This window comes from Sceloporus undulatus, chromosome 7 (assembly GCF_019175285.1).
Source record: "Sceloporus undulatus isolate JIND9_A2432 ecotype Alabama chromosome 7, SceUnd_v1.1, whole genome shotgun sequence".
Classification (NCBI taxonomy): domain Eukaryota; kingdom Metazoa; phylum Chordata; class Lepidosauria; order Squamata; family Phrynosomatidae; genus Sceloporus; species Sceloporus undulatus.
Window position 1 is genome coordinate 42,853,583 of NC_056528.1, and position 25,154 is coordinate 42,878,736.

General features: G+C 43.2%; 3 protein-coding genes across 7 annotated transcripts in view; all 3 read left to right on the forward strand.

Moving 5' to 3' along the window:
• Positions 1 to 5,467, forward strand: part of ENOX2 (ecto-NOX disulfide-thiol exchanger 2) — a 47,464-nt gene extending 41,997 nt beyond the window's left edge. For 4 of the 5 annotated variants that reach the window (XM_042479255.1, XM_042479254.1, XM_042479257.1 and 1 more), the window contains 4 exons: positions 129 to 185; positions 1,962 to 2,070; positions 3,522 to 3,607; positions 4,504 to 5,467. In XM_042479255.1, the coding sequence (XP_042335189.1) occupies positions 129 to 185; positions 1,962 to 2,070; positions 3,522 to 3,607; positions 4,504 to 4,638 (387 nt within the window). In that variant the 3' untranslated portion in view covers positions 4,639 to 5,467. Of the gene's footprint in view, positions 1 to 128; positions 186 to 1,961; positions 2,071 to 2,595; positions 2,658 to 3,521; positions 3,608 to 4,503 lie in introns of those variants that run through there. The other variant, XR_006105021.1, reaches the window with a different exon arrangement.
• A 1,554-nt stretch (positions 5,468 to 7,021) lies between these two features.
• On the forward strand, positions 7,022 to 12,681 carry PIN4 (peptidylprolyl cis/trans isomerase, NIMA-interacting 4). Its single transcript, XM_042479288.1, has 4 exons — positions 7,022 to 7,159; positions 8,750 to 8,826; positions 10,861 to 10,980; positions 12,502 to 12,681. The coding sequence occupies exons 1-4, from the start codon at positions 7,120 to 7,122 to the stop codon at positions 12,658 to 12,660; spliced, it is 396 nt and encodes a 131-aa protein (XP_042335222.1). The 5' UTR covers positions 7,022 to 7,119; the 3' UTR covers positions 12,661 to 12,681.
• A 1,088-nt stretch (positions 12,682 to 13,769) lies between these two features.
• GLA (galactosidase alpha) lies at positions 13,770 to 23,614 on the forward strand. The gene is made up of 7 exons (XM_042479287.1): positions 13,770 to 14,177; positions 16,020 to 16,194; positions 17,142 to 17,319; positions 19,261 to 19,352; positions 19,991 to 20,152; positions 21,426 to 21,623; positions 22,519 to 23,614. The coding sequence occupies exons 1-7, from the start codon at positions 13,810 to 13,812 to the stop codon at positions 22,831 to 22,833; spliced, it is 1,488 nt and encodes a 495-aa protein (XP_042335221.1). The 5' UTR covers positions 13,770 to 13,809; the 3' UTR covers positions 22,834 to 23,614.
• Positions 23,615 to 25,154: the final 1,540 nt, after the last annotated feature.

Consider the following 25,154-nt stretch of genomic DNA (forward strand, 5'->3'; position numbering starts at 1 on the left):
TGCCTTCAGTATCTCCCTTTTGAGAAAGTCCCATCCGTCCTGAACTCCTTTATCTTTTAGTATTTCTGACCATGGAATCGCCCTCAATCATAATTATTATGAACTTTTCTTTTTCCAACTGAATATAGCAAGAGGCCACATCTGGTCTGGACTGGGGAAAAGATTCTGCTGAACATCAAGACCATGTGAGTTTATTAATTTCTCTCTTAACTCTTTTGAATGGTAGGGTTATTTTATTCTTTGAGTGTTGATTTTACTGTGATTTGTCTATATATTAATTAAATAACTCTGGGCAGTATTTTCCTTTCTTTGATGGAAGCCCTAGATTTGAGCCTTTGTCAAGGAAATAGCAACAATTTTGAGACAGAAAAACTTTCTTGTGTCAGTGTCTACTTCTGCAGTGAAAATGGAAGTTTCTGCCTTTGTGGCATATAGTTCCTGTCATGATGGTGACAACTTGGTTAATAACTTCTACATTTCTTAAACCTACTGGAATGTTGAAGTTATTCTAATTTATTAGAGCTTTATTAGATCTTCCAGGACCACTTAAATTTCCAAATCTATTTTGGTGGTAAGGCTAGGTGGGCAGAGATGACTGTTTACTACAGGAGGTAGAATCAACATTTAGTTAGCAATCTCATTATTTTATTTACTTCTCCCTGTAATGTTAAGCTTCAATAAGAACAAAACTTCCATAATAACAAAACATTGAAGCAAGATCTGTCCGATCCAGCATTTTATTTTCAGCATCAGCCACCAGATGCTTCTTGAACCTTAGCTAGTGTCCATCATCACACCTTTACACAGGGAATTCAATAGGTTAGATGCAAGGTGTGTGGAGAAATACTGTACATCTATTGTTCAAATCTAAACATAATAAATTTTGTTAGATAATCCTGGCTTTGTAATATGTGATTCTATGTGTGTTGTTTGACTCTGATACATAAATATATGTGTTTCCCAGATAGTATATGCAAAATGCATGAAAATATAAACTGAATGTGACCAATTCAGTATCATTGTGAAGAGTGAAAAAGTCAGCATTTGTTGTGTGTGTCTTCCTGTATGTAAGAGAGATAAGAAGGGAAGAGTGTGTTTTTACCTAGGAAAGAAATCTAAGGTTTTCCTGCTCTCCACCCTCATAGCAGTACTGTGTCCATCGTGTCATTTTTGTCAGTTAATGGGTTCTAGGGCAAATCAAGAGAGCCAGAGTGATGTAGTGGTTTGAATGTTCAGCTAGGACCCTGTGAGAACAGGATTCAAATCCCCACTCAGCCATGTAAACCTGGTGATCTTGGGCACTCTCTCTGCCTCAGAAGGAAGCAATGGCATATTCCCCTCTGAACAAATCTTTGAGAAAACCGTGTGATAGGGTTTGCCATAAGTCAGAAGTGACTTGAAGGCACACAACAAATAGCAGATTAAGTCTGCACTCCTGCTAGAACAGTGCTTCTCACCTTTCCTAATGCCGTGACCCTTTAATACAGTTCCTCATATTGTAGTGACTCCCAACCGATGTTCTCGGTTCCTAAGACCATCGGGAATATGTGTTTTCTGATGGTCTTAGGTGACCCCTTCGACCGCCAAAGGGGTTGCAACCCACAGGTTGAGAACTGCTGCTGTAGAAGCCAGAATGACCAAACTGAGGCTATTGACAGACATATTATGAGACAACATGACTCTTTAGAAAAGACAATAAGAATTGGTTAAGTGAAGAGCAGTAGGAAAAGAGGAAGACCACATTAAGCCATGAGTTGGCAGGACCTGAGCTGTACTGTTGATGACAAGGTGTCCTGAAGGTCTCTCATTCATAGGGTCACCATAAGTCAAAGCCACCTTGATGGCAGCTAGCACTTGTTAGTTATAGTATGTACCATACTGGATGCAAATGATGCATGAATTGACTTATTGCTAGGATACATGCTATGTGTGAGAAATTAATTCTCCATAATTGCCTTCAGCCCAACAGCCTGTCACCAATCTGCTCAGTGAGCCAAGAGAAAGAAAGCGTGCTCGAAAGAGGACTCACCAGCAACCCTGTCAAATCGGAGAGAGAAGCTTTATTAGTAGGTAAGGAACAAGGAACACTGGGCCCCAATATCCTTGAGGCACAGATAGATTCCATAAAAGAAACTGTCATCTGTAAAGTCAAACCACTGATCCCTATTTTATAGAGACTGACAGTGGCATTCCTGAATGTTAGAGGTCTTTCCCAATTGTGCCTGAAGTTCAGAGACTTACCTTGTGACCTTTCCCATGGGGGTGGGGAAACTGCTCTGTCACCAAGCTTTGAGCTTTCCTACAAAGGTTATAGTCTTCCCTGGCTCTTCCTATGGCTGTGCCTGAGACTTCTTTGATCAAAGTACAGATTCTGCCACTGAGTTATACCAGCTTTATCACTTGAAGTTGGAAAAAGATGCACCCTTACTACCTTTTGAAACATTCACAGTCTAAATTAATTATGCATTTCAAGCAGTCTTGTATTTAAGCACCAGCCCAGAAGCCTAGATGTGACTAGAAATTACACACAAAAACTGTGGAGGCTGCTGTAAAGAGAATGGAGTGCTCCATCTCTTCTCTGTGCCCATCATGCAGGCTACTGAAGAAAAAGTGCCCCATTGTTTGCATTGAAATGCAGCTCATCTGCCAGCCCCCAGGCAAGTAGTATAATTTTTTGCAGGCAAGTAGTATTGTATCTGAGTAGTTATTTACAAGACTGGCTTTAAGCATCTTAAGCAAACATTTCCCATTTACAATGAAAAGAAAAGCAAGTCTATTAGATAGGAGGAGTGATGTCTTTCTGAAACCAAATCAGATTTTAATGTGGTCTGTATCTTGTGGTCTAAAGGAAAACTTCATTTGATCAAGTTCCACTCTCACTGTAACATGGGCCATGAAAATCTGACTAATTTTTCCAACTCACCCTTTGCCAAGAACAACTCTACTGTAATTGGCTGCTTTCCTTAGGATCATACTCCCATCACCAGAATTGCTATTCAGTAATGCAGTTCAAATCTCAGCATAAATCAGAATAGCAGCTATCCTGATACTTTCCTTTTTTAACGATTTACCTTCTTCCCATTAAAAAAAAAGTCTAAACCTTTCCTCCTGTAATAAACTTTTCAATAGTTTGCTAGATTTTCCTGGTGTTTTGTATCAGAGTGTAAGGGAATAGTCAGAATATTGCTATCCTGATAGTTTGATGTGACAATTGGAGCTCTCAGAGGGAACTTGTCCTTGTCATGTGCCCCTTGGGCATTCTCATGATATTGAGATCATGAGATCTCAAGAATGACTGATAAAATTGGGGGGTTGGAAGAGTTCACTGTTCATGCAGGAAAGCTACAACTAAAGCATACCTGACAAGTGGCCACCCAATCTCTGTTTTAACATTTCCACCTTCTGAGGTGATCTTTTTCATTTTAGTGTTCTATCCAGAAATGCTCTTATTAGAGGCAGATATGTGTGGCTTATTGACCTTTTGAATCTTGGGAGTAACTCCAGAAATGTTATGTCTCTAGGGATAATCTCAACCTTTCTGCATGTCCACCCTTTTGGAGCAAGCATTGAATACATCTGTTCCTATCTTCAGCGCCTTGACAGTAAGGTGGGTGAAGGATAAATTATAGGGTGTGCTACCAGTGACCCTGTGATATATTTAAATACATACCAAACTGTAGCCAATAAAATAGACTTTGCTTAATATTTAAGTGCTTGTTGATCTCCCTCTGTTTTCCGTGTTTAATGGGGGCAGGTGGTTCCAAGTTGTAGAAGGTCTTCATTACCTGTGTGCCGCCCACATGTATTGTGTAAGACGTTAAATATCCTCTGAGACCTGCAACAATGTGCCTCTCAGTTTATAAATAAGCCATTTTATGGCCCATTCACACAGTGAGTTAAGCTGTAATAACAGTCTCTAAATGCACTGGAGTATCTTAACTATTGAACATATTCAGTGCATTAGAAACAGAAGTAGCTTACAAGAGGGCTACCTCTAGGAAAATCAGTATCCCTTGATATGATTCTCTTTTAAACTGAAATAAATTATGAACAGGTAGTAGGGGTACTATTGCTGGAGTATCTCTGACTGGCTCTCCCTTCATTCCAACTGCCATCCCTCTGGCCTCGGAAGGAGAAGAACCTCCAGTATCTGCTAGACTTGATCCCCTTCCCTACTGCCATTCCCTTCTCCTTTTGTGTCATATCTTTTTAGATGGTAAGCCTGAGGACAAAGAAATGTCTTATTAACTATTGGTAAGCTGCTCTAAGAGCCTTTGTGGCAGAAGTGCCAGGTATAAATACAATTAATTAATTAATGGTTAGCAGAGTCCAGAATTCTGCATCTTATTCTGTGGCCTGTTACTGGTTCAAAAGATCTGTGTGTATGTGTCTGGAATTATTGACATACACATGGTGTATAATATTAACTGTTCATGCAAACAGAACCACTTCATTCATTTAGTTATTTGCTTGGAGTGATACTATTTTGCTTCTCTTTTGTAGATTTGTTCTAGTGAAGTGGAAGCCCTCATGACCAGGCTCCAACACACTTTCAAACAGGAGATGACCGGGGTTGGAGCAAGTCTGGAGAAAAGGTGGAAGTTCTGTGGCTTTGAGGGGCTGAAGACAACAATGTGAACTTGAAGCTATAGTGCAGCTTTAGACACTGGCAGTCATACAACGCGAACACGCTCCAAAAAGAAAACGCCTGTGGTCTTTACAAATGTGGCACAGCCAGGGGCTCACCTTGCAGTCCTTGAACAGCATCAAGAAAGTTAGGGGCCAATTCTTAAGGGCTGTATTGATATTCCAGTTGTCTTTTGTTTTGTTTTTTTTCTTCTCTGTATTTTTTTGTAACAAGCAGAGCCCTTTTCCAAAGGACAGACTGGCACGTTTTAGGGTCAATCCAAGCACAGCTGTTTGGACCTTTGATACTTTTTACAAATGCTGTTGGCTTAAAAACAAAAGATTTTAATAGCTTTTTTGTACACGGTTCTCTCAACCTTCTGGGTGACCTCAAGCAGTTTTTATCCTTGAGAGCAGCGATAAAGTAGAATATTGGGTTACAAGAAAAAACAATTATTTCATGCTTCTAGCATTAATTGGTAATGAAGTATGCTAAACGTTTACAGATTGAAACTGATGCCGTTTTGCAGCATGAATGGTTTATGGGTGAGTTTAAAAACACCAGTTGGGGGCCATAAACGTTCCATGTCAAAACTGAGAAAATATACATGTCTGTCATATGTCCACACAGTGAGTGTGATCTCTTTCATGAATAGCTGACGTCTACTTGAGCAGAACCAAACATATTGTAACAAACTGTTATCAAGTGGTCAAGAGCTGGATTTTGCTGACATTGTAAGTGACCTGGACAGCACTTTTTTGAGCATTGCCCAGGGTTTTCTTCAAACATTTCTTCGTTTTCATAGTTGGTACTTATTATTAAAGGCGATCTTTCCACCTCTCTTTTGAAACTGGACATTTGATGTCATGTCAGATGGTTCTGAGGGCAAAACTAGATGGAACATTGGAGATTTAAATATATTTTCTGTCTCTTTACATTTCTTTTCAAAACACTTGTAAGAGAGGAGGTGATTGTATTATGCATTGCAATACTGGAAGAGGGCTTTTAAAAGTTCTGAGAGGTATTTCCTGGTTTGAATCCTTACTGCCATCCTTTATGTACTGTCTATTCTCCTCTATGGGTCTGAAACATGGGTCATCTATCGCCAACACCTACGACTCCTTGAACGCTTTCATCAGCGCTGTTTACGCACAATTCTAAACATACACTGCACTGACTATGTGACAAATGTTGCTGTCCTTGAGCAAGCAGGGATCACCAGCATTGAGGCCATGCTATTAAGGCCATGCACTGGGCAGGACACGTTTCTAGGATGAAGGACCATCGCCTCCCAAAAATAGTATTCTACGGTGAACTCGCCACGGGTCAGCATAAGAGGGGCGCCCCAAAGAAGAGATACAAGGACTCCCTGAAACAACATCTCAGGCTTGGCCAAATTGATCACCAACAACGGTCCTCCTTGGCCTCACATCGGCATGGAGACGCACTATCCACGATGCTGTAGTCTTTTTTGAAAGCTCACACCGAACGAGTCTCAAAGAGAAACAACAACGCAGAAAGAACCACAACCCAGAAACATCATCCAAGGAGACTTTCTGCTGTGCTTTCTGCAACTGGACTTGTTTCTCTCAGATTGGCCTTTTTAGTCATCAACACGCTTGGAGAAAGCATGAGATGAGTCCTTCCTGAATCTTTGTTCGCGAAGAAAAGCCAGAGAGAGAGAGAGAGAGATTGCCATCCTTTAAACCATGTTGCTATTTGTCTTATTGAGGAGATGGAAGCTTAGAAGAGGTGTATTAAGAATTGGAAACAGTACAGAAACAGCAGAAGTGGAGTTTAAATCCAATCCTGTTGCACGTGCCGTGATCAAAACCCATCATAGTTCCTTCCGCAATTGTGAGAGGTCTGACGTGATCTTGACTTCTCATCTAGTCGACCCGACAGGACTGAGTTTTACTTGCAAATCTTCTCCAGGCAAGCTGTGATCACCATCTTATCTCTGTGCTTCTAGGGACACTTGACCTCCAAAGCCCTCAGCTCCTTCCCAGTTTGGGTTTCTTTGACAATCCCGTCAGGGCTGGGAGCCAGCCAGGACTTCCTTTTGTCGATGTGGAGGCCGCAGTTGTCAACTTCCACTGCTTTGTGAGTCTTGTGGGACTTGAGGGCTTCATAATCCTCCAGGGCTTTCTTCTCGGTCCGGACGCTCCAAACATGACGCCCCAAGGCACTGCGGAGCCGGAGTGGGCCATGGCTTTCAGGCATGAAAAGAAAGAAATCCTTGTGATATGGTCAGCTTAAGTCTGAAGGCACTTGAAGGCACACAATTTAGTGCCACAACAAGCCACCAATGACAGGGGTCAGCCTGGATTACTCCTGCAGTGTGTTTTGGACCATGGTTAAAATGGAGCATCTCTCCCTGGACTGCTGCTACTCCACAGCGCCACCTAGCGGCCTGGCACGAGAAGGCGGTCTCCGTGCGTCGCGTTTGATGACGTCATAAGCAGTGGCCTCCTGGTGCTGAAGCTGAGAGAATGCCTCCAAAAGGGAAGAGCGGCGGGAAAGCCGGAAAGGGTGAGAGAGAGAGAGGCCTCCTGGCGCTGCTACAGGCGCTTGGGGCTCGCAAAGAGTCATGGGACTTGTAGTTTTTGGTGGGCAGGGGTCCTCGAGCTGCCCAGGTCAGCCTTTCCCTTTGTGCTCCTATTTCATCGCTCAGGCTCGCCTTCCTTGTCCTGGGCTGCGTCCACACTGTAGGAATAATCCGGTTTGAGACCTCTTTAGCTGCCATCATGGGGCCACGCTGTGGCATTCTGGGTAACTGTAGTTGGTTGTGGCACCCGTGTATGGAAATGAAAGGTGTGAAGGAAGCACTGAGGCAGCAAGAAGTCATTCCTGATTAATCCTGAAAGACTTGGGCTGCATCTACACTGGAGAAATAACTCGGTTTGGCGCCTGCCTTGGCTCAAGGCTATGGAATTCTGGGAATTGGAGTCTGTTGTGTGAAGCAACGCCAGTTCATCTGAACTGTTCCTTTCCCCCAAGTCCCCTGAGTAAGAAGGGAAAGTAACAACGGCTGCATCAGAAATAGAATTCAGAGACATAGCCGTGTCAGTCTCTAGAATCAGCATGCAGACGGATCTTGAAGCGCCTTTAAAACTAACTAAAGAGGTTGGCAGCGAGAGCTTTCATAGACTCAAGTCTGCTTCCTCAGGTGATCTGTCTACAGACTGAAACGGCTGTATCTTTGCATTCTGAAAAACAGAGTTTGAATCCCTGCTTGGCCATGAAACCCATTGGGGACCTTGGGCAAGAAGTCACACTCTCTCAGCCTCAGAGGATGGCAATGGCAAGCCTCCTCTGAACCTTGCCAAGAAAAACCAGCCTTAGGGAAGCCGGAAATGACTTGAAGGCACAAAGCAACACTTATCAATGCAGTACATGTTCAGGAACAGCCATGTTGGCCATGCAGCAAGGTAGAGTAACATCACCAATTCACAAAACAGTCATGCCTTTACAGGGCCAACCAAAATGCACAATATACATGTTGCAAGCTTCTGAAGCTCTACTGGCTTCTTCATCAGGAAGAGGTGCTAAAATCATACAGGAAGGGGAAAAGCCATTGTGTCAAGATACCGTGATTATTGTCCTCAGTTTAGTACATTTAAATTCCAGTACATAAGTACAGTGCAGTATATCTGAAGAGGACCAAATTGGGGAAAACTGGTGTGAATTGTACAAACAGGAATGCACGATAATTCTTTATGTCACATTAAAAATACTTTTCATGAACGGATCAAAATGTACCAAAACCGAGGTGTAAGCGTCCATGTTATCTCCCAAGCTCATCTGGCTTCTTCTCCTGTTGCTGCTTGCTTTCTGAAGGGAAGCAGGAGTGAGACAGCTTTGTCATGCACTGTGTGGGTTTGCCAAGACTGGAAACCACAGCCTGGACTTGGCCTCTACCTGAACCTGTAGAATTTAACATTTTTCCTTTATTGACATTGGTGGTTGGAAACCTTGGCAGCTCTTGTGCAAAAAAGTAACTTTTCCAAGCTGTGTAACTCATTACTAGTCACACTGGGGGTGAGCTGCAAATATGAAGTATGGTAGGTTTTGTAACCCATTCAGGGAATATCACTGTTGCCTTTGGTTTTATTTTCAAAGGTGGAGCATCATCATCAAGTGGCGATGCTGCTGATAAGAAAGCCCAAGGCCCCAAAGGAGGTGGCAGTTCTGTGAAGGTGGGTATTTTAACCATCTTATCTTTAGAAGGTTTTTCTGGGAGTGCCAGTTTAGTCAAATAAGGAACGGGGGGGGAGAGGTACGGCTAGCCCTTATCTTACCATTGTCAAATAGAGTATATTAAGATAAAGAGAGAGACAAGAAATAAAGCAGAGGTGGTGCGGATCATGTGGTTTTTCCAGAAAGCTTTGAACTGGAGATTGACCCAGAAAATTTTGTTAATATAAATCGTTAAGGACCTGATTTAGGACTTATATTCAGTAATTACAACTTTTTAATTGATTTTTTTTGTGCTTTAGTATATTGATTTTGTCCAAAATATCTCAAATTTGATATTAAATTAAAGGAAAGAAAAATCAGTAACATGCACTTTAAGTGGCAATCCTCCATATTTATCCTCAGAGGCAAGCCCCACTGAGTTGAGTAGAAGAACATACTTAGGCTAGTATATATAGCTATTTTAGGATGATTTATGACGGCTGGGGGTTCCGCTTTCAGAAGGTTTCTCAAGGAGCTATCCAGTATCTACTTGTGAAATGCTTTTTCCCAGGCTGTGAAATGGCAGCTGGGTGACACTCAGACACACCCACTCCCACCAAACAGCACTGATGGGCTGCAGGGATGTTCTGGGTTATCTTTGCTGCAGTACTATATATATTTGACTATACGTCGAGAAGTTTGTACCCAAAAAACTGATCCTAAAATCCTGGGTCAACCTATATACAGGTCAGTACAATAACACTGCTTAGAAAGGTCCTGAAAGAAGCACCACCAAATGCCCCACTCTTCGTGCCTTGGCAGTGATTTCTGAAAGAGCTTCCCATGCGGGGTGTGTGTGTGTGTGTGTGTGTGTGTGTGTGCTCCCTTCTCAATCCGATGTTAAATCCTCTCCTCATCCTCCTCTGGATCTCTCTGCTCACCAAACACCCCATTTAACTCCATTTCCTTCCCTTTTCAATCAGATGTTAAAACCTTCTTTCTGCATCAGACAAACACTCAATTTCCCTCCAGTTCCTTCCCTTTTCAAACCTATGTTAAAACCTTTTCTCCCCACCAAACAAAGACCCCTTTGCCTCCAATTCCTGCCCTTTTTCAATCCTATTTTAAAACTTTCTCCTCCAGCGCCAGGGAAGTGGTGTTAGGTGGTCAGGAGAGGTCTGGAGAAGGAGAGAGGGAAGTGGTGTTTCCCCCTTTACATCCTTTGTGACATGCCCTAGATTTTACCCTAGACTTATCCACAGGTCATATCAAAATCCATGAATTTGGCCCTAAAAACCTTCCCTCAGTATCAATCCCTGGATCTCCAGAGACACTGGTCAGGTGTGCTTCCAGGCTGCACAGCTAGGGTTTGGGAGTCATGCCCAATCATTAACAACCATAAACATTAATTGTCATCAGATACAAGATTACAATCATTTAACTGCTGAACAGGATGCCAGCCTAGCTTTATAAATATGGATCAAATGTGCTTGTGTTGTGATTTAAGCTGTACTGGTTTTATTTTTTATTGTTTTACAGTTGTTGGGTGGGATGATGAACTCAGTTGCAGAGGGTGGGTTGCTCTTGAGCTGCCACCAAGTTATTTACACAGTTAATTTGGCATAAAGTTAAACTTTTTTTATAGTAATGGGAAATCTATAGCATTTTCTGGCCCCTGTTGAAGGAAGAATAAAGTCATATTGGTTTAGAAGAATACTTAGAGAAGGGATGGGCAACTGTAATCCTCCAGTTGTTGCTGGACTACAGTTCCCATCAATCCAAGTCATCATAGAGATTAAGAGTCCCAAAACATCTAAACCAAATGAAACCCTGATCTGGAGGTCATAACTCTAGCATAGAGATGGGCTCACATAACCCTCCAAATTATTACTGAGCTAAAATTCCGGTCCTGTCTCACTATTAGTAACTAGAGCTGCATGTTCCACAACCTCTGGAGGGCCATAGGTTCCCCTTCCCTGCTGTGGTGCACCAGGTGTAGGAGTGTTCTTGCATGTCTTTTTCTGTGGTATCTAATCTGTGTCCTACTTTTATAGGTGAGGCATATTCTGTGTGAAAAGCAAAGCAGAGCCTTGGAAGCCATGGAAAAACTAAAGGCTGGAGTGCGTTTCAGTGAAGTAGCCTCCCAATATAGTGAGGACAAAGCCAGGCAAGGGGTATGTGTGCTTTTCTGGCATGAGAGCAACACAAGGACAGCTGATAGAGTGTCTGATGCTACTGTAGGTAGAGATATCTTGTAGCAGCTTTGACTAACTGAAAGAAAGAAGTTGGCAGCATGAGCTTTTGTAAACTTAAGTCTACTCCAAATGCATCTGAGGAAGTAGGCTTAAGGCTACAAAAGCTCATGCTGCCAACTTCATTCTTTTAATTAGTCTCAGAAGTGCTACAAGATCTTTTTACATACCTATTCTACAGACTAACATGGCTATAGCTTTGAATTCTATTTCTGATGCTACAGTTGTTATTTTCCCCTCTTACTCTGAGGATGTGGGGAAAAGAAACAGATCAGATGCTGTGGAGTTGCTTCAGCAACCACTTTAGCAGCATAACTGCCCACAGGGGTAATTTCTTTGTCAGTTTTGGGAGCAGTCATCTTGGTTTAATGGTGAGGAGCAAAGCTTTGTTCTGTATGTTTGGGTCCGTGCTCTTAGTCCACAGAACTATCAGAAAACATGGGTATTTTCTGCGAAACCAGAGGGGAAAAGGAACATGTTTGCTTGTTATATTGGCATATTGTCCTTGTGACAAAGCAAAACAGTCAGGAAGCCAGCAAATGTCAGCCTCTTAGAGTGGATACTGGTGTCAACCCTTGCAGTCTAAAGGTGTGACGACTGTTATCTTTTAAGAGCAAAAACAGAAGATAAATAGATCAGATCTCCTGGTAGAATGGTGGATTGTTTATCTCCCACCTTTTTGCCAAAGCAGTGGACATATCCCCCCCTTCCCCACTTTTATCCTCTCAACATCCCTTTGAGGTAAGTCAGGGTGCCACAATATGATTAGTCCAGAGTTACTTGAATATTTTCATGATTCGGTGAATATTTGAATCTGGATCAGCACTCTAACCATTATACCACTGACTATCTTAGCATTTTGATTCCCAACAATTGTTTAAGGAAAATAAATGGCCACCATACAAATTTAGACCCTCCCCCTGTTTGTAATCTCAGATATAGATGTAAGTAGAGGAGTATTTGGGGAGTATAGCAGATAATTCCTCTTTCCACATAGCCATGCTGTCACACCTGATCCTTGAGACGCTAGTAAAACACAAAGTACATCTTACAAGCCTGCAGTCCCCCACCCCTTTAGAGCAAGAGTGGGTAACCTCTTTCAGCTTGAAGGCCAAATTCAGTTTCAGAGGAGTCCCTGTGGGCAACTTTCCCATGATGGGCAAGGCAAAAATGGGCTCTAAAAGTACTAGCAGGCTGTAGTTCTGTGTTCTTACAGCCAGTACCTAGGCCTTAGCACAGCCATTTCAACCTCTTAGAATGGGTTATGGGGACCTATAAAAAATCTGGGAAACCAATAAAGGAGGGTGTCATGAGGATGTGCCCACTTCTGGAACCCCAGATTGCTGGATCAGACCTCCTGGAGGGCTGGATTAGCCTGAAGGTCCAAGGACCCCAATCTCTGTTTTAGAGTTTAAACAGTCTCTTTGCGTTCTGCTTTTTCAGGGCGACTTGGGTTGGATGACCAGAGGTTCCATGGTGGGACCTTTCCAGGAAGCAGCCTTTGCTTTGCCAGTCAGCAGCATGGACAAACCTGTGTACACAGACCCTCCGGTCAAAACCAAGTTTGGCTATCACATCATCATGGTTGAAGGACGAAAATAAACATGTGCCGTGCAACGCTAAGAGGTTCTTATTCGTTTGAAGCTTTCAGTTAGTGTTGTGAAAACTGGAGGCTCTTTTTCCCAATGTGTGTCTGGAACTAGTGAACGTGAGCAGTATGTTGGATGAGCTTTCAGGAGGATGGGAGAGCAGAGGACTATGAAGATAACTGTGAAGCTCAACAAAGCTTCCCAAAGAAGGAACCCAAAATATTCTGGGGCAGTGATGCATTAGGTGATTTTTAGTGTGCAAAATGTGATCCTCTGTATCAGTGGTGGGAATGATTTGCCCTTCCAGATGGTGTTGGATTGCTGCTCCCAGCATTCCTTAGCACTGGCTATGCTGACAAAGGCTGCTGGGAGTTTCAATCCAGCAACATCTGGAGGGGCACATCATTCCTACCCCTGCTGTAGATATTGCCAGATGGTGAGGAAAGGTGGGAAGATGGAAGTTCCATAGTACTGAGCCAGGGCAATTAAAGCGGTCGCAAACTGGATTGTTTCTGCCGTCTGTTTTGGCCCAAAGTGGTGTCAAACTGTATTATTTCTGCAGTGTAGATGCAGCCCTGGTCTCCACAGGGTCCTACTCCAAGGCTCAAACCACTCTCTAAGTCTATCACTGTGAATAGAAGGTATAAGGCCTTGTTTATTCACTGATGTTATTAATATGTCCTCTTGAGGACTGTCTAGGTCCTCCTGCGCAACTCTTGTCTTCTCAGAAGTTGGCCATAGAGTTGTGCTGGAGAACTTAGACGTTCCTAGAGAAAACACATCTCTAGGCATTTGTCAGTCCTCCAGCATGACTCTATGATCGATCTCTGGCAATGTTGACCATAGAGTTGCACTGGAGGATCTGCAGATTCCTAGAGAGGTGTTCTCTCAGGTAAAAAGAGGGGTCCTTCACCTTTAGCCCCAGCGAATGGGGAGGGACCACTGGAGTATATGTGTTTTAATAACTCTTCAAATAGCCACAGACAGGAAAGGGTTGAGGCAATAGTCGCCATACTGTTCTCTTTAAGAGATCATGGACTACATTTCCCAGAAGCCTTAGCTATGTTGGCCAATGGGCTGGGAGTCTGGGAGCTGAAGTCCAAAAGCCCTTAAAGCGTCTGAGGACCACTCACTGCCCCGCCCCCCCCGAGTCTGGTACGCTATGGGAGCCCTTTCGGGAAACGACTTCTCTGATTCCCCGCCCCTTCAGCCTTTTGAGGAATCGGATTGGTCGATTCCTCTCCGAGGCGGCGCCAGAGAGCTCTCTGATTGGCCGAGCTGTGGGAGCGGGCGCTACGATTGGCTGCGGGCCCTGAGGGGGTTTTTCAGCTCAGTCCAGAGTGTCTCTGTGAGGGAAAGGATGGCGGTCGGCCGGAGGGCGCTGTCGGCGGTGCTTCTGCTTCTGGCTTCGGCGTGTGGAGCCCGGGCGCTGGAGAACGGCTTGGCCCGGACGCCGCCCATGGGCTGGCTCCACTGGGAGCGCTTCCTCTGCCAGACGGACTGCCGGCAGGAGCCCCGGCGCTGCGTCAGGTGGGTTGGAGGACGACATGGAGGACGCGCGCCTTAGTCGTGCTCCGAATGGAGGACAGGGAGGGTGGGGCGGAGGACGTGTCCGGGAAAAGGAGGACCTCTGGTCACCCTGCTCTTATGCCCAAATGTCCTCCATTTTGACCAGGACTAAGAACAGGGCGGCGACCAGAGGCCCTCCTTCGCCAGGACATGTCCTACATTTCAGCCTTGCACCCAGAAGGAATTCCCAAGTGTCCTTCATTTCCACCGAGGTCCTCCTTTCCCCGGACATGCCTTACATTTCGACCTTTCTGTCCAGAAGGAACCCCCAGATGCCTTCCATTTTGACCAGAGGTCCTCCTTCCTTACATTTCCGACTTCTCTCCAGAAGGAATTCCCAAATGTCCTCTGTTTTGAGCAAAAAAGATGGAAATGTAGGACATGTCTTAGAAAAGGAGGGCCTCTGGTCGCCCTTTTTTATTATTAGCCCTGCTCAACATGGAGGGCATTGGGGGATTTCTCCTGGGCAGGAGGGTTGAAATGTAGGACACGCCTTGAGAAAAGGAGGACATCTGGTCACCCTGTTCTTGGTCCTGCTCTTCCAGAATTCCATAGCTGTGGGCCAGACAACTTAAAGTGGTGCCAAACCGGGTTATTTCTCCAGTGTGTACGCAGCCTCATTATCATTTAAGATGTGTATCTGTAGTGTTTCTTACGCAAGGAATACTCAGAGGCGGTTCCTCTGAAACATCTCCTGGGATTCGTCGGTGGTCTTCTCTCCAAATACTAACAAGACTTGACCCTCTTTAGCTTCCAGGTTGGGACCCAATGATGCCTTCGGAGTATTCGGGCCCCTCTGCTTGTTTGGGCCATACCTCCCAAGCCCCAGTCTGGAAAGTCAGATGTTCCTTCCTCCGCCGCAAAACCTACACAGGAAAAAAAGAAGGTCCAAAAGAGGAAACTACAGTACTTCTCAAAGAAGTGCCAGCTCAGAGAATCCATTGGAAGCCTATGCGTTTCAGTCAGATATGCTCTTGGGAATGATCATTCATAGTCTAAAAATAAGCTAAACGGGTCACAGAAAATGTGCGTATTATCATTTAATACATCCTGATAGCAGGGTCACAGTTTCTCTTTCTGAATTCCTTCTGTCAGTAGAATGCATAGTAGCACCATTGTTGCCTAGGAATTGGGCACCTTGAATTATTTTCTAGTAGTGTTCCTGATGCAAAAACACAGAGACGTCTTGAGGAATCCGTTCTTCTCTGCCTACAAAGAGGCTTGTGACCTCCCTGGAATGGAAACATACTGCATTGCAAAAGAGGATCCTTGTTGAGAAGCAAATGGACTTTACATTTCCTGGACTTTGAAAATCTCTCTACTGTATTGCCACATGGCCAGAAGGAGGAGGCGCCCCCCGCAAAAGATATCCTCCCCAGCATACCATCTTTACTAAGGACTGGAACAACATGCAGGCATCTGACAACATCTCCATGTACAATATTGTAACTGCTGGGGATTCAGTTATAGTCATGAACATTAGAACATGTCCCCAAAACCTGCTTTTGCAGCCTAGCAGTGCCCAAACCAAAGTAGAGCAGTTGGTATAAAAGTAGTGATTGGTGTTATATGGAAGCAACAGGCCTTGCATGTAGAAGACCTCAGCTTCCATCTGAAGCATCTCTAGTTAAAAGATGCAGGTAGCAGGTGACAGGAAGAGTTGTTCTCTTGATAACCTGGAGAGCTGCTGCCTGTTACAACTGAACAAGCTAGTTAAGCAAATAGTCTTATCAGGTGTAAGGTTGCTTCCTATTTCCCTGTGATTTTCCTGTTCTGTGCTAATTTTTTGCTTTCCCTCCACAGTGAGCAGCTGTTTATGCAGATGGCAGATCTGATGGTATTGGATGGGTGGAAAGATGTTGGATACCAGTACCTGTGTATTGATGACTGCTGGATGGCTCCCACCCGCGATGAGCAGGGCAAGCTGCAGCCGGACCCAAAACGCTTTCCCAGTGGGATTGGCAAACTGGCAGACTATGTGAGTTGATGCTTGCTCATTTTGTCCTTGGAAACTTCTCAAAAAAACCCCAGTTTTGCCTTCAGCAGAAGGTGTGAGCATTTCCCTGACCTCCCTGCAGTTTTATAGTTTGTCTTGTCTGTATGCAGATCTGCAGAGCCAAAAGCAATCACACACTCTTCAGATGTAATCATTAAGAAGTTGTTGAGAGTTGCTCAGCACAAGGGCTTGTCTAATTTAGGCCCCATAGAGATTGCCAAAATAAAGCTGCTTCAAGTCACTTTGGAGGTATGCTGGTTAAATGATGCACACATCCTATGAATCCGGAAGATGCACCAAAGCTGCGCTCCAGTCTTAGGACTGGATGGTGCCTTTGGTGTGCTTCCAGACTCTTAGGATGCATGCATCATTTAAACAGCATACCTCCAAAGTGACCCAAAGCAGCTTTATTTTGGCCCATCTGTATGGGGCCTGTCTCCAACAGCAACAGACTATGGAATCTCAGAAAAAGAACATAAAGGGACAGCTCTTCCTCTTCTCTGATGCTATCCTCTGGTGCTTGTGCATTTATTGAACATGGAAAATGCTTTTACCTCCAGAATGGACAGTGTATATATAGTCCTTCAAATGTTGATGGACTGCAGCTTCTGTGATCCTGCACCATTGAATGGCCAGGTAATTCTCACAAGACATGCAGTCCAACATCATTTAAAGGCCTGCATGTTTTCCATTCCCTACTATTTTGGATAGTAGCCATTGGCAGTTTCCTTCCCCTTCTCTTCAGGCACATCTCCTTTCCCATGTTAACCTCATTTGTTATAGTAGCACTGCATTCTCTTTCTACCTAAAGCTTTGTTTTTTCTTCCAAAAATAAGCAGGGCAGATTTTCTTTTCTTTTCTGCATATAAACATAGTTTCTGCTCCAATAACCCTGGGTGCTTCTTCCCTTCCAATTCTTTGTCATCCAGGTCCATTCTAAAGGATTGAAGCTGGGCATCTATGCAGATGTTGGGAACAAAACATGTGCTGGTTTTCCTGGCAGTTATGGTTACTACGAATTGGATGCAGACACCTTTGCCAACTGGGGTGTGGATCTGCTGAAGTTTGATGGCTGTAACTTTGGCACCCTGGAACTCCTAGCAGAAGGTAGCATGCTGGACTGGGTCTTCCCATATGGCCAAAAGGGAGCAGTACTGGGATGGAGCTTGATAGCCTTTGAATCCTTCTCCCAGCAGTGAGGAGTTCAGTTGGTAATAGGTTTCTCACATCCACCCCAAAACAGCCTTGTTGTTTTTGTGTGCGTTCAAGTCATTTCTGACTTATGGTGATACTATCACAGGGTTTTCTTGGTAAGATTTGTTTAATGAGAAGTTGCCTTTGCCTTCCTGTGAGGCTGAGAGAGTGTGACTTGCCCAAAGTAATTTACTTTATTTCATTTTAATGCTGTCAGAAAGGGACCGAGCACAGCTCAAAAGATAAAAACATTTTTAAAACGTTACAATAAAAAATTAAAAACAACTAAAACAATCTAGTTAAAACAGTATAAATTAACATAAAACATACGAAAGTTAAAAACATAATTAAAACACTCCTTATAAAAGCCAGCCTATCATGATTTTAAAAAGCCCAACTGAATAAATATGTGTTTACTTGCCAGTGAAAAGCCAGCAAGGAGTGGGGCAGCTTAGCCTTCTGTGGAAGGACATTCCAGAGGTTGGGAGCAGCCACCAAGAAGGCTTTCTCTCGTGTGCTCACCAAGCGAACTTGTGGTGTTGGCGGGACCAAGAGAAAGCCTTCTCCTGAATATCTTAGGGCTCTAGCAGGTTCGTATGGGGAGTGTAGTGCTTTATAGGTCATGACCAGCACTTTGAATTGTGCCCAGGAATGAATCAGTACCCAGTGAAGCTGTTTCAACAAGGGAGTTATATGCTCCCTAAAACTGGCTCCAATTAGCATTTTAGCTGCTGTGTTTGAACTGAAGTTTCCAAACAGTTTCCAAAGGCAGTCCCGTGGAGAGTGTGTTACAGTAGTCCAAACAACGTGTAATCAAGGCATGTGTCTTCGTGCCAGATCTGATGTCTCAAGGAACAGGTGCAGCTGGCAAACAAGTTGGTTCACTTGTTGGGAAACCAAGTGGGTTTCCATGGCTAAGTGGGAATGTCATGCCCAGCTCTTAGCACTCAAACCATTGCACCATGCGGATGCTCCAAAACAGTTTACTTCATTTATTTATTTATTTTTATGTTTTCTTTCTCCCAGAAAGAGCACCAAGGTGGCTCACAAATAAAAACATTTTAAAAGACTTTACAATCAAAGATTTAAAAATAATTAAATGGATCAAATAAAAACCATATAACATTACATACATTAAAACTTCAGTACGCACCCCATATAATAAACACCTATATAAAAGCCTGCCGGGGTAAAACTGTTTTTGCTTGCTGACAAAAGGACATCAGGGAGGGGGCTAAGCATAGCCTTCAGTGGAAAGGCTTAAATTCTCCATATAAATTTTCCATACTAGGGAACTTAAGGTCTTCCAGATACTACTGAACTCCCATCATCCTTGACCATCGTTTGCGCTGACTAGGCTCAATATACCACAGGTTGCGTATCCCTTATCCAGAATTCCAAAGACCAAAAAGCTCCAGAATCCAAAATGGTCCACATGGGTGGCTGAGATAGTGACACCTTTGCTTTCTGATGGTTCAGTGTATACAAGCTTTGTTTCATGCTTTGTTTATTAAAAGTATGATGTATAAAATTACCTTAAGGCTATAAGGTGTGTACAAACATAAATGAATTTCATGTTTAGAATTAAGTCCCATCTGCAAAATATCTCATTATATTCAAATATTCCAAAATCCAAAACAGTTCTGGTCCCAGCTATTTCGGATAAGGGAGACTCAACCTGTACAATAACATTCAGAGGATCACACATTTGCCATCTGTTCTAAACGATCTGTATGATGAGTAGCTGTCCCTTCAATTTCATTCCCTCAGAATGTTCTTAGTGGAAGGGAGTAGCTTGGCAGGTGTAGAGTTTTTTCAATATGTACTTTAAAGAGTTCTGCCCTTTGCCATCAGGTTATAAAACCATGTCTCTGGCTTTGAATAAAACCGGGAGAAGCATAGTCTACTCGTGTGAGTGGCCGCTCTACGAGAGATTTCAGCAGAAGGTAAGGAAGGCGTCCATGAAACCATGATGTTTCACCTTTTAAAACACAGCAGTGCCAAGAGTTCCAAGGAACTTTAAAAATTTTTAGGTAGGCCAAGGTGAGGGAAAACATTGTTGTACCAGATCTTGCTAAACAAATAAAAGTGAAGCTGGGTAGTATTACGTTTTTGTTTCCTGAGATTGCTCTACTCCCTGGTCTTTTGGAACCATGCTTCAGTGATGCATGAGATTCAAGAATTATTTCAGGGACGTGGGAACCTTTGGCTCTCCAGATATTTAAACAGCAACTCACTTAATTGTTTATGATGGATGAGACTGATTGTAACTGTAGGCCAAAACATCTGGAGCAAAACTTCCCCATTACAGAGCTGGATAGACCAGTCAGTGCTTGATTCTTTAAAAGATAACTTATTCTGATTTCTGAAGCATGTTTAACAAGTAGCCTTCACTTATGGATGTGTGTGTGTGTTTGTCTCTTCCACTTACAAATAGTGAAAACAAGCCAGTCTGGTTTTTTTCTAACTCTAGAACCTTTGGTTGAACCCTGTGTTTGAAGCCAAAATAGGAAAAATACTTTCAAACAACATTAAAAATAAACAAATCTTTGTTGCCTTTCTTCTTTCTCCTGTCTGCTGGCAGCCCAACTACACAGAGATCAAAGAGTACTGTAATTACTGGAGGAATTATGCTGACATCTATGATGCTTGGAGCAGTATCAAAAATGTTTTGGATTGGACTTCTTCTCAGCAGGACAGCATTGTGGATGTAGCCGGGCCAGGCGGCTGGAACGACCCAGATATGGTATGTGTCTTCTTGGCTCTTTCCAGAGTCTACTTTTGTTAAAAAGACAAACAGGTGCTAAAAGTGCATGCAAAACCATCCCACCACAACTGTCCATACTTGTTGGTGAATGCGGAGGCGGGGATAGCATTGGTCTTATTTGTACCTGCTAGTGTCCTGCATTTTGTAAATGTCCCACATTTTCTGGTAAGACACTTGCTTTATCAGTGGCTCTCAGCCTTTTTTCCTCCAGCTGTTTTGGACTTCATGTCTCAGAAACACCAGCCAGCATGGCTCATGGCGCGGGATTTTAGCAGCTGAAGTCCAAAACATCTGGAGAACCAAAGGTTGATAAACCCTGAACTAGAGAGAGCAAGCGAGCTAGCCAATGGGTTAGGGAGCTGGAGTGGGGAGCAGCAGAAGAGCCATGTACACCACCTTGAGCTCATTGGAAGAAATGCAGCTAATAGAATAATGTTGGTCGGCATCCTTTTAGGCAGTTATAGTGTAAGCTAGACTTAAGACCTCACAACTGTTTCATATTCACATTTATTATTGTGGCACCATTTCCATGACTACAAAAGCCCCTAAACCCACCTTAAAAGCCAGACAACTGTGTGAGAGAATTACGGCACTGGTGAGCAAGTTGTGCACTTGTAGCATTTACATAACCAGCTTCCCCATTGAACTGTGGTGTGGCAAACAGAAGCAGAGACCCTAGCAGCCCTTCACTGCATTGCAGCTGGCTAGCAGGAGGGGGTTGGATGTGTCATCTTCTGTGCCGCATTTGCCAACACCTCAGAACTCATTTGCTCAGTACAGCTGCCTGGCTTTTAAGGTGTATTTCAGGGGCTCAGTGAGCATAGCTACAACATCATAGTTGTGTGTCCTATGCAGGATCTTGACCAATATATTTCTAGATGCAGATATTAATCTTGCTTTTAGCACATTTATAAACAATAATAGGTTAGTTATTTTCCCTCTAGGATGCTTGGAAGTAATCAGAACCGGCAGTTACAAGAAATTTTTTGCATAGGGCTGTATGACAGTTTAAGAGGCTGTGGCTTGCCGTATCACTGGCACAAAGGGTCAAGACACAACCATATTGTCAAATCTCTACCTGCCTACCTGTCTAGATGCCCTTTGGATGATTTCAGCATTTTAAACAGTCATAACAAGAAAATACAGTCCACTCCTCCCTTTATGCTTCATTTCAAGTTGTTAGGCAGGACAACAAAGGACACAGCCTCATATCAACTCGGGCAACATGGTTTTTTTCCTTCTCCTATACCAGCTGGTGATTGGAAACTTTGGGCTGAGCTGGGATCAGCAAGTAACCCAGATGGCACTCTGGGCTATCATGGCAGCTCCTCTCCTCATGTCCAATGATTTGCGTCAGATTAGCCCACAGGCCAAGGCCCTGCTCCAAAACAAGGATGTGATCGCCATCAACCAAGATTCACTGGGCAAGCAAGGATATCGAATTACTAAGGTAAAACTGGCTGTCTAGGAGTGCAGAGCACACATTGGCTGCCGCCCTGTTCAGCAGTGTAAGCACTGACACACTTTAAAATTAAAGGAGTACTGACCTGACTTGCAGGCTACTGTTAATAATTACTGCAAATGTACCTTCAAGTCACTTTAAATTTAGAACAATTATTCTACTCTATAAATTCTATGATGTATTTTGTGTAGAACATGGAGAAATTTGGGGATAAAGGACTTTTAAGAATTGGGAGAACCAGCAAGTTTACTGTGGCTTCATAGATCTAGTACCATAATCTGCTAAACCTCTTCACCATGGAATATTGATAAGTGGTATCTAAAACACTAAAAGGAAACACTCATATTATAAAGATTGGATATAGGGACTTCAGTTAATACAGAATATATGTGCTAAATTTTTGATTGAGGAGCACTGATTCTGACCATAGAACATTGGTTTTAAAAGATAAGCATGGGCTTTCAGTATGTTTTGCTAATGCAAAGTGTAGGTCTTGATTTTAAGGCATCCTGATAACAAAACATTCAATGTCTTGAACAGTGCCTTCCTGTATGATCCTAGTGAAAACAGAATCTGTGTGAGATATCTTCCTGTGAGAGAACATGCTAATGCTAAATGGGTGGTGACAGAGAGGACAGTTGATGGAAAACATTTATCCCAAGAGGGAGGGGAGATACTAATCTGTAAAGATTTTAGAAGTTTTTCACTGAGGCTTTTAGTAATTTCAAATGACTGTTTATAGGTCAGTTTACTGTACTGATCAAAGTTTCATAAGATTTCAATTACTGTTCTTGGCACTGTCCGTTATCCTGTCTGTGAGCAGATTTGTATAACACTGAGCAAGTTATTGGTACTACTCATCAATGGCATGTGTTCTTTCCAGGATAACTACTTTGAATTGTGGGAGCGGCCTCTCTCAGGCGGAGCCTTTGCCATTGCTGTGGTAAATCGGCAGGAGATTGGTGGGCCACAAGCTTTTGCCTTCTCTACCGCCATCCTTGGAAATGGCTTGGCTTGTAACCCCACATGCTCCATCCAACAGATTCTTCCCCAGAGCAGAGATTTAGGCCTACACAACTGGATTTCATTCTTGAAAGTGGTGGTGAACCCAACTGGCACTGTGCTTCTGAAAACATCAGTGAATGAAGAGATGTTTGTTGTTGGCCATGGAAACAGCCATTCCCCAGATGTTTTATAAAATGACAGGTTCTTTCCCTCATTCTTTCTTTCGAGAGAAGCTTTATAGACCAGGGTAATCTCCCTAAAATCTGGGAAAGCTTGGTACACTATCTCCTTACCTCCCACTTGTAACAGATTGCACCAGTTGGTTCAAAATCGCAAAGGAAAAAAAAAGCACAGCTTATCTTTCTGGTGTGGACTTCTTGCAACAAACCATCTGGACAAAAGGCACTGATTTGCCTACAAGCCAGGAAGAAGAGATGGAGAAGATTAGTGATCTTGAATAAGTCAACCTAACCTCCCAGATTTGTCTGTTGCTACCTCATTGGGGGACTGAAGGAAATGAATGCAGATATATGTACGAAAAGAGCAGATTTCTCCAAAGATCCCTGGGCAATAATATATTCTTCCACTGGTTTATCTACCAGTTAGGTACAGATGGGAGTGGGAAAATTTTATTAAAATACATTGCACGCCTGTAAGGCAGCTTGTTAAACCCAAAAAGCCTCTTGAACAATAGTGCCCAGTACAATCTAAAAAGACTGCCAGTGATGCCAAGGCTTTTTGTGATCTTGGGTCCTCTCGACAACTAGATGGGGAAGAACAAGCTAATGGTTAGAGCTAAATTATTATTAATTTCCCAGCCACCTAAGACAAGATCATAGCTTGCCTGTCAATGTGCCTGGTTGCTTGGGACCAAACTAGGTGAGATGTCATTAGGACAATCAGCAATCTTTTCTAAGTACTGTATACATGTATAAAAGTCTAGAAATTTAAGTCAAAAAATTGACCCCCCCCCCCCAAAAAAAAAACTGAGCTGACTTATCCGTGGCCTCGCAATTGGCCCAAAAGGGCCACTGTTTGGGGTGTGGTGTTCAGCTGATGCACATCCCCAAATGCAGTCATAAGCAGCCTCAGGCGCAACTCATCCTAAAAGCACCAGCCCAAAAGGAGCAGTAAAATACCTCTCCTTTTGGGTGGCTGATTCAAGACCACAGTGGCCTGCTGGATTGGGGCTGGGCGTGTGCAGCTGCTGTGGTCCTGGGGCAAATGGTGGCAGCACAGTCTTGGTGCACCTTTTGTGCCATCTGCTTCACCCCCATGGGTCAATGTAAGTAAATAATAATAATAATAGGATAGTGCCGCACTTTAACCCTTATCAAAAGGGAACCATAGCCTTGTCTTAATTGAGTGGGGAAAGGCAAAGAGTTTAGCACCTAAAAGAAGCATCAACCCCCACTGTTCCTCTGCCACAGCATTGCTTTGCTTCTGACCTTTGAATGCCTGCATGAGAAAATGGTAGTTGTGAAAGCTCTTTGGTGCTTCCCCTCCAAGGAGCACCAAGAGGAAATGGGCTTTGAAGGCTGTGAATGAGACATTTGTGCATGTTTGTCAGCTTCTCTAGGTTAAAATCGTTATCAAATTAAAATTAAAAGCTGTATCACTGCTAATGTAGTCACCATTTTTTCTTTTGTCTTTTCATCCTTTTTGACACGTGCATTTTCTTAACCCTGTCCATGCTTGGCTGCCTCTCCCACACAGCCACCATTTACCATAATTCTCTCTTCCTTCCCGGTTTTAGGGTGAACACAATTATGCCTCCCAGAATTTTATAAGTTCTTTGGCCATTTTTCCTTTGCTTCATCCTTTATATCCTTTGTCACATGCCCTGAAGTTCTATCATCAACTTATCAATGGGTCCTATCAAAATCTGTAATTCTGGCCCCAAAATGTATATATAAGGTCAACTTATAGTCAAGTATATATGGTTGAATTGCAGGAAGGGATACTTTACTTCAGAGCTATGGCACAGAGTACTGTAGATTTTTTGCCCCCTTTCTCAACTTAGCATTTGCTGTGAGGAGGGAAGTGCACATGCCAGATGTAACCAGCAGCTATAGGACTACAGCTCTGCACTTTCTGCAGGGAGCAAAATGCATCATCAGATGGATTTAGATGGTATTGATTCTAGTTTTATCTGTAGAAGCCTGACCTCTTTCTTGCTCTCTTTAGTAGAGACAAACATTATCTCCTAGGAGAGGTCACTTCACTAAAAGCTTTCCTTATATCTTGTTTGCGAAAAAGATAAAATATTTTTGACCAATCTTTGAATCTTCTCAACTGCATTAACCATCTGTATACACTGCTGGCAACAAGACACTAAATCTGAGATGATACTATCTTGAAATAAACTCAGCAGAGTTCACAAATCTGCGTATTCAGCTGCTGCTGACTGAAAGAAATTTATGACGGAAGGAATCATGTCAGTTGGTTTGAAATAATGGCAAAGGGACAGGCGATAATTTGGTACTGTGGAAACTGAAAATCTGTTTGTAGCTT

Excerpts from the sequence above, each read along its gene's own strand:
- GLA (XM_042479287.1), top strand. The coding sequence starts at position 13,810 with ATGGGAGCCCTTTCGGGAAACGACTTCTCTGATTCCCCGCCCCTTCAG. Across the intron at positions 16,195-17,141 it reads TTGGCAAACTGGCAGACTAT|GTCCATTCTAAAGGATTGAA; the intron begins GTGAGTTGATGC and ends TTTGTCATCCAG. Across the intron at positions 21,624-22,518 it reads AAGGATATCGAATTACTAAG|GATAACTACTTTGAATTGTG; the intron begins GTAAAACTGGCT and ends TGTTCTTTCCAG.
- PIN4 (XM_042479288.1), top strand. The coding sequence starts at position 7,120 with ATGCCTCCAAAAGGGAAGAGCGGCGGGAAAGCCGGAAAGG. Across the intron at positions 8,827-10,860 it reads GAGGTGGCAGTTCTGTGAAG|GTGAGGCATATTCTGTGTGA; the intron begins GTGGGTATTTTA and ends CTACTTTTATAG. Across the intron at positions 10,981-12,501 it reads AGGACAAAGCCAGGCAAGGG|GGCGACTTGGGTTGGATGAC; the intron begins GTATGTGTGCTT and ends CTGCTTTTTCAG.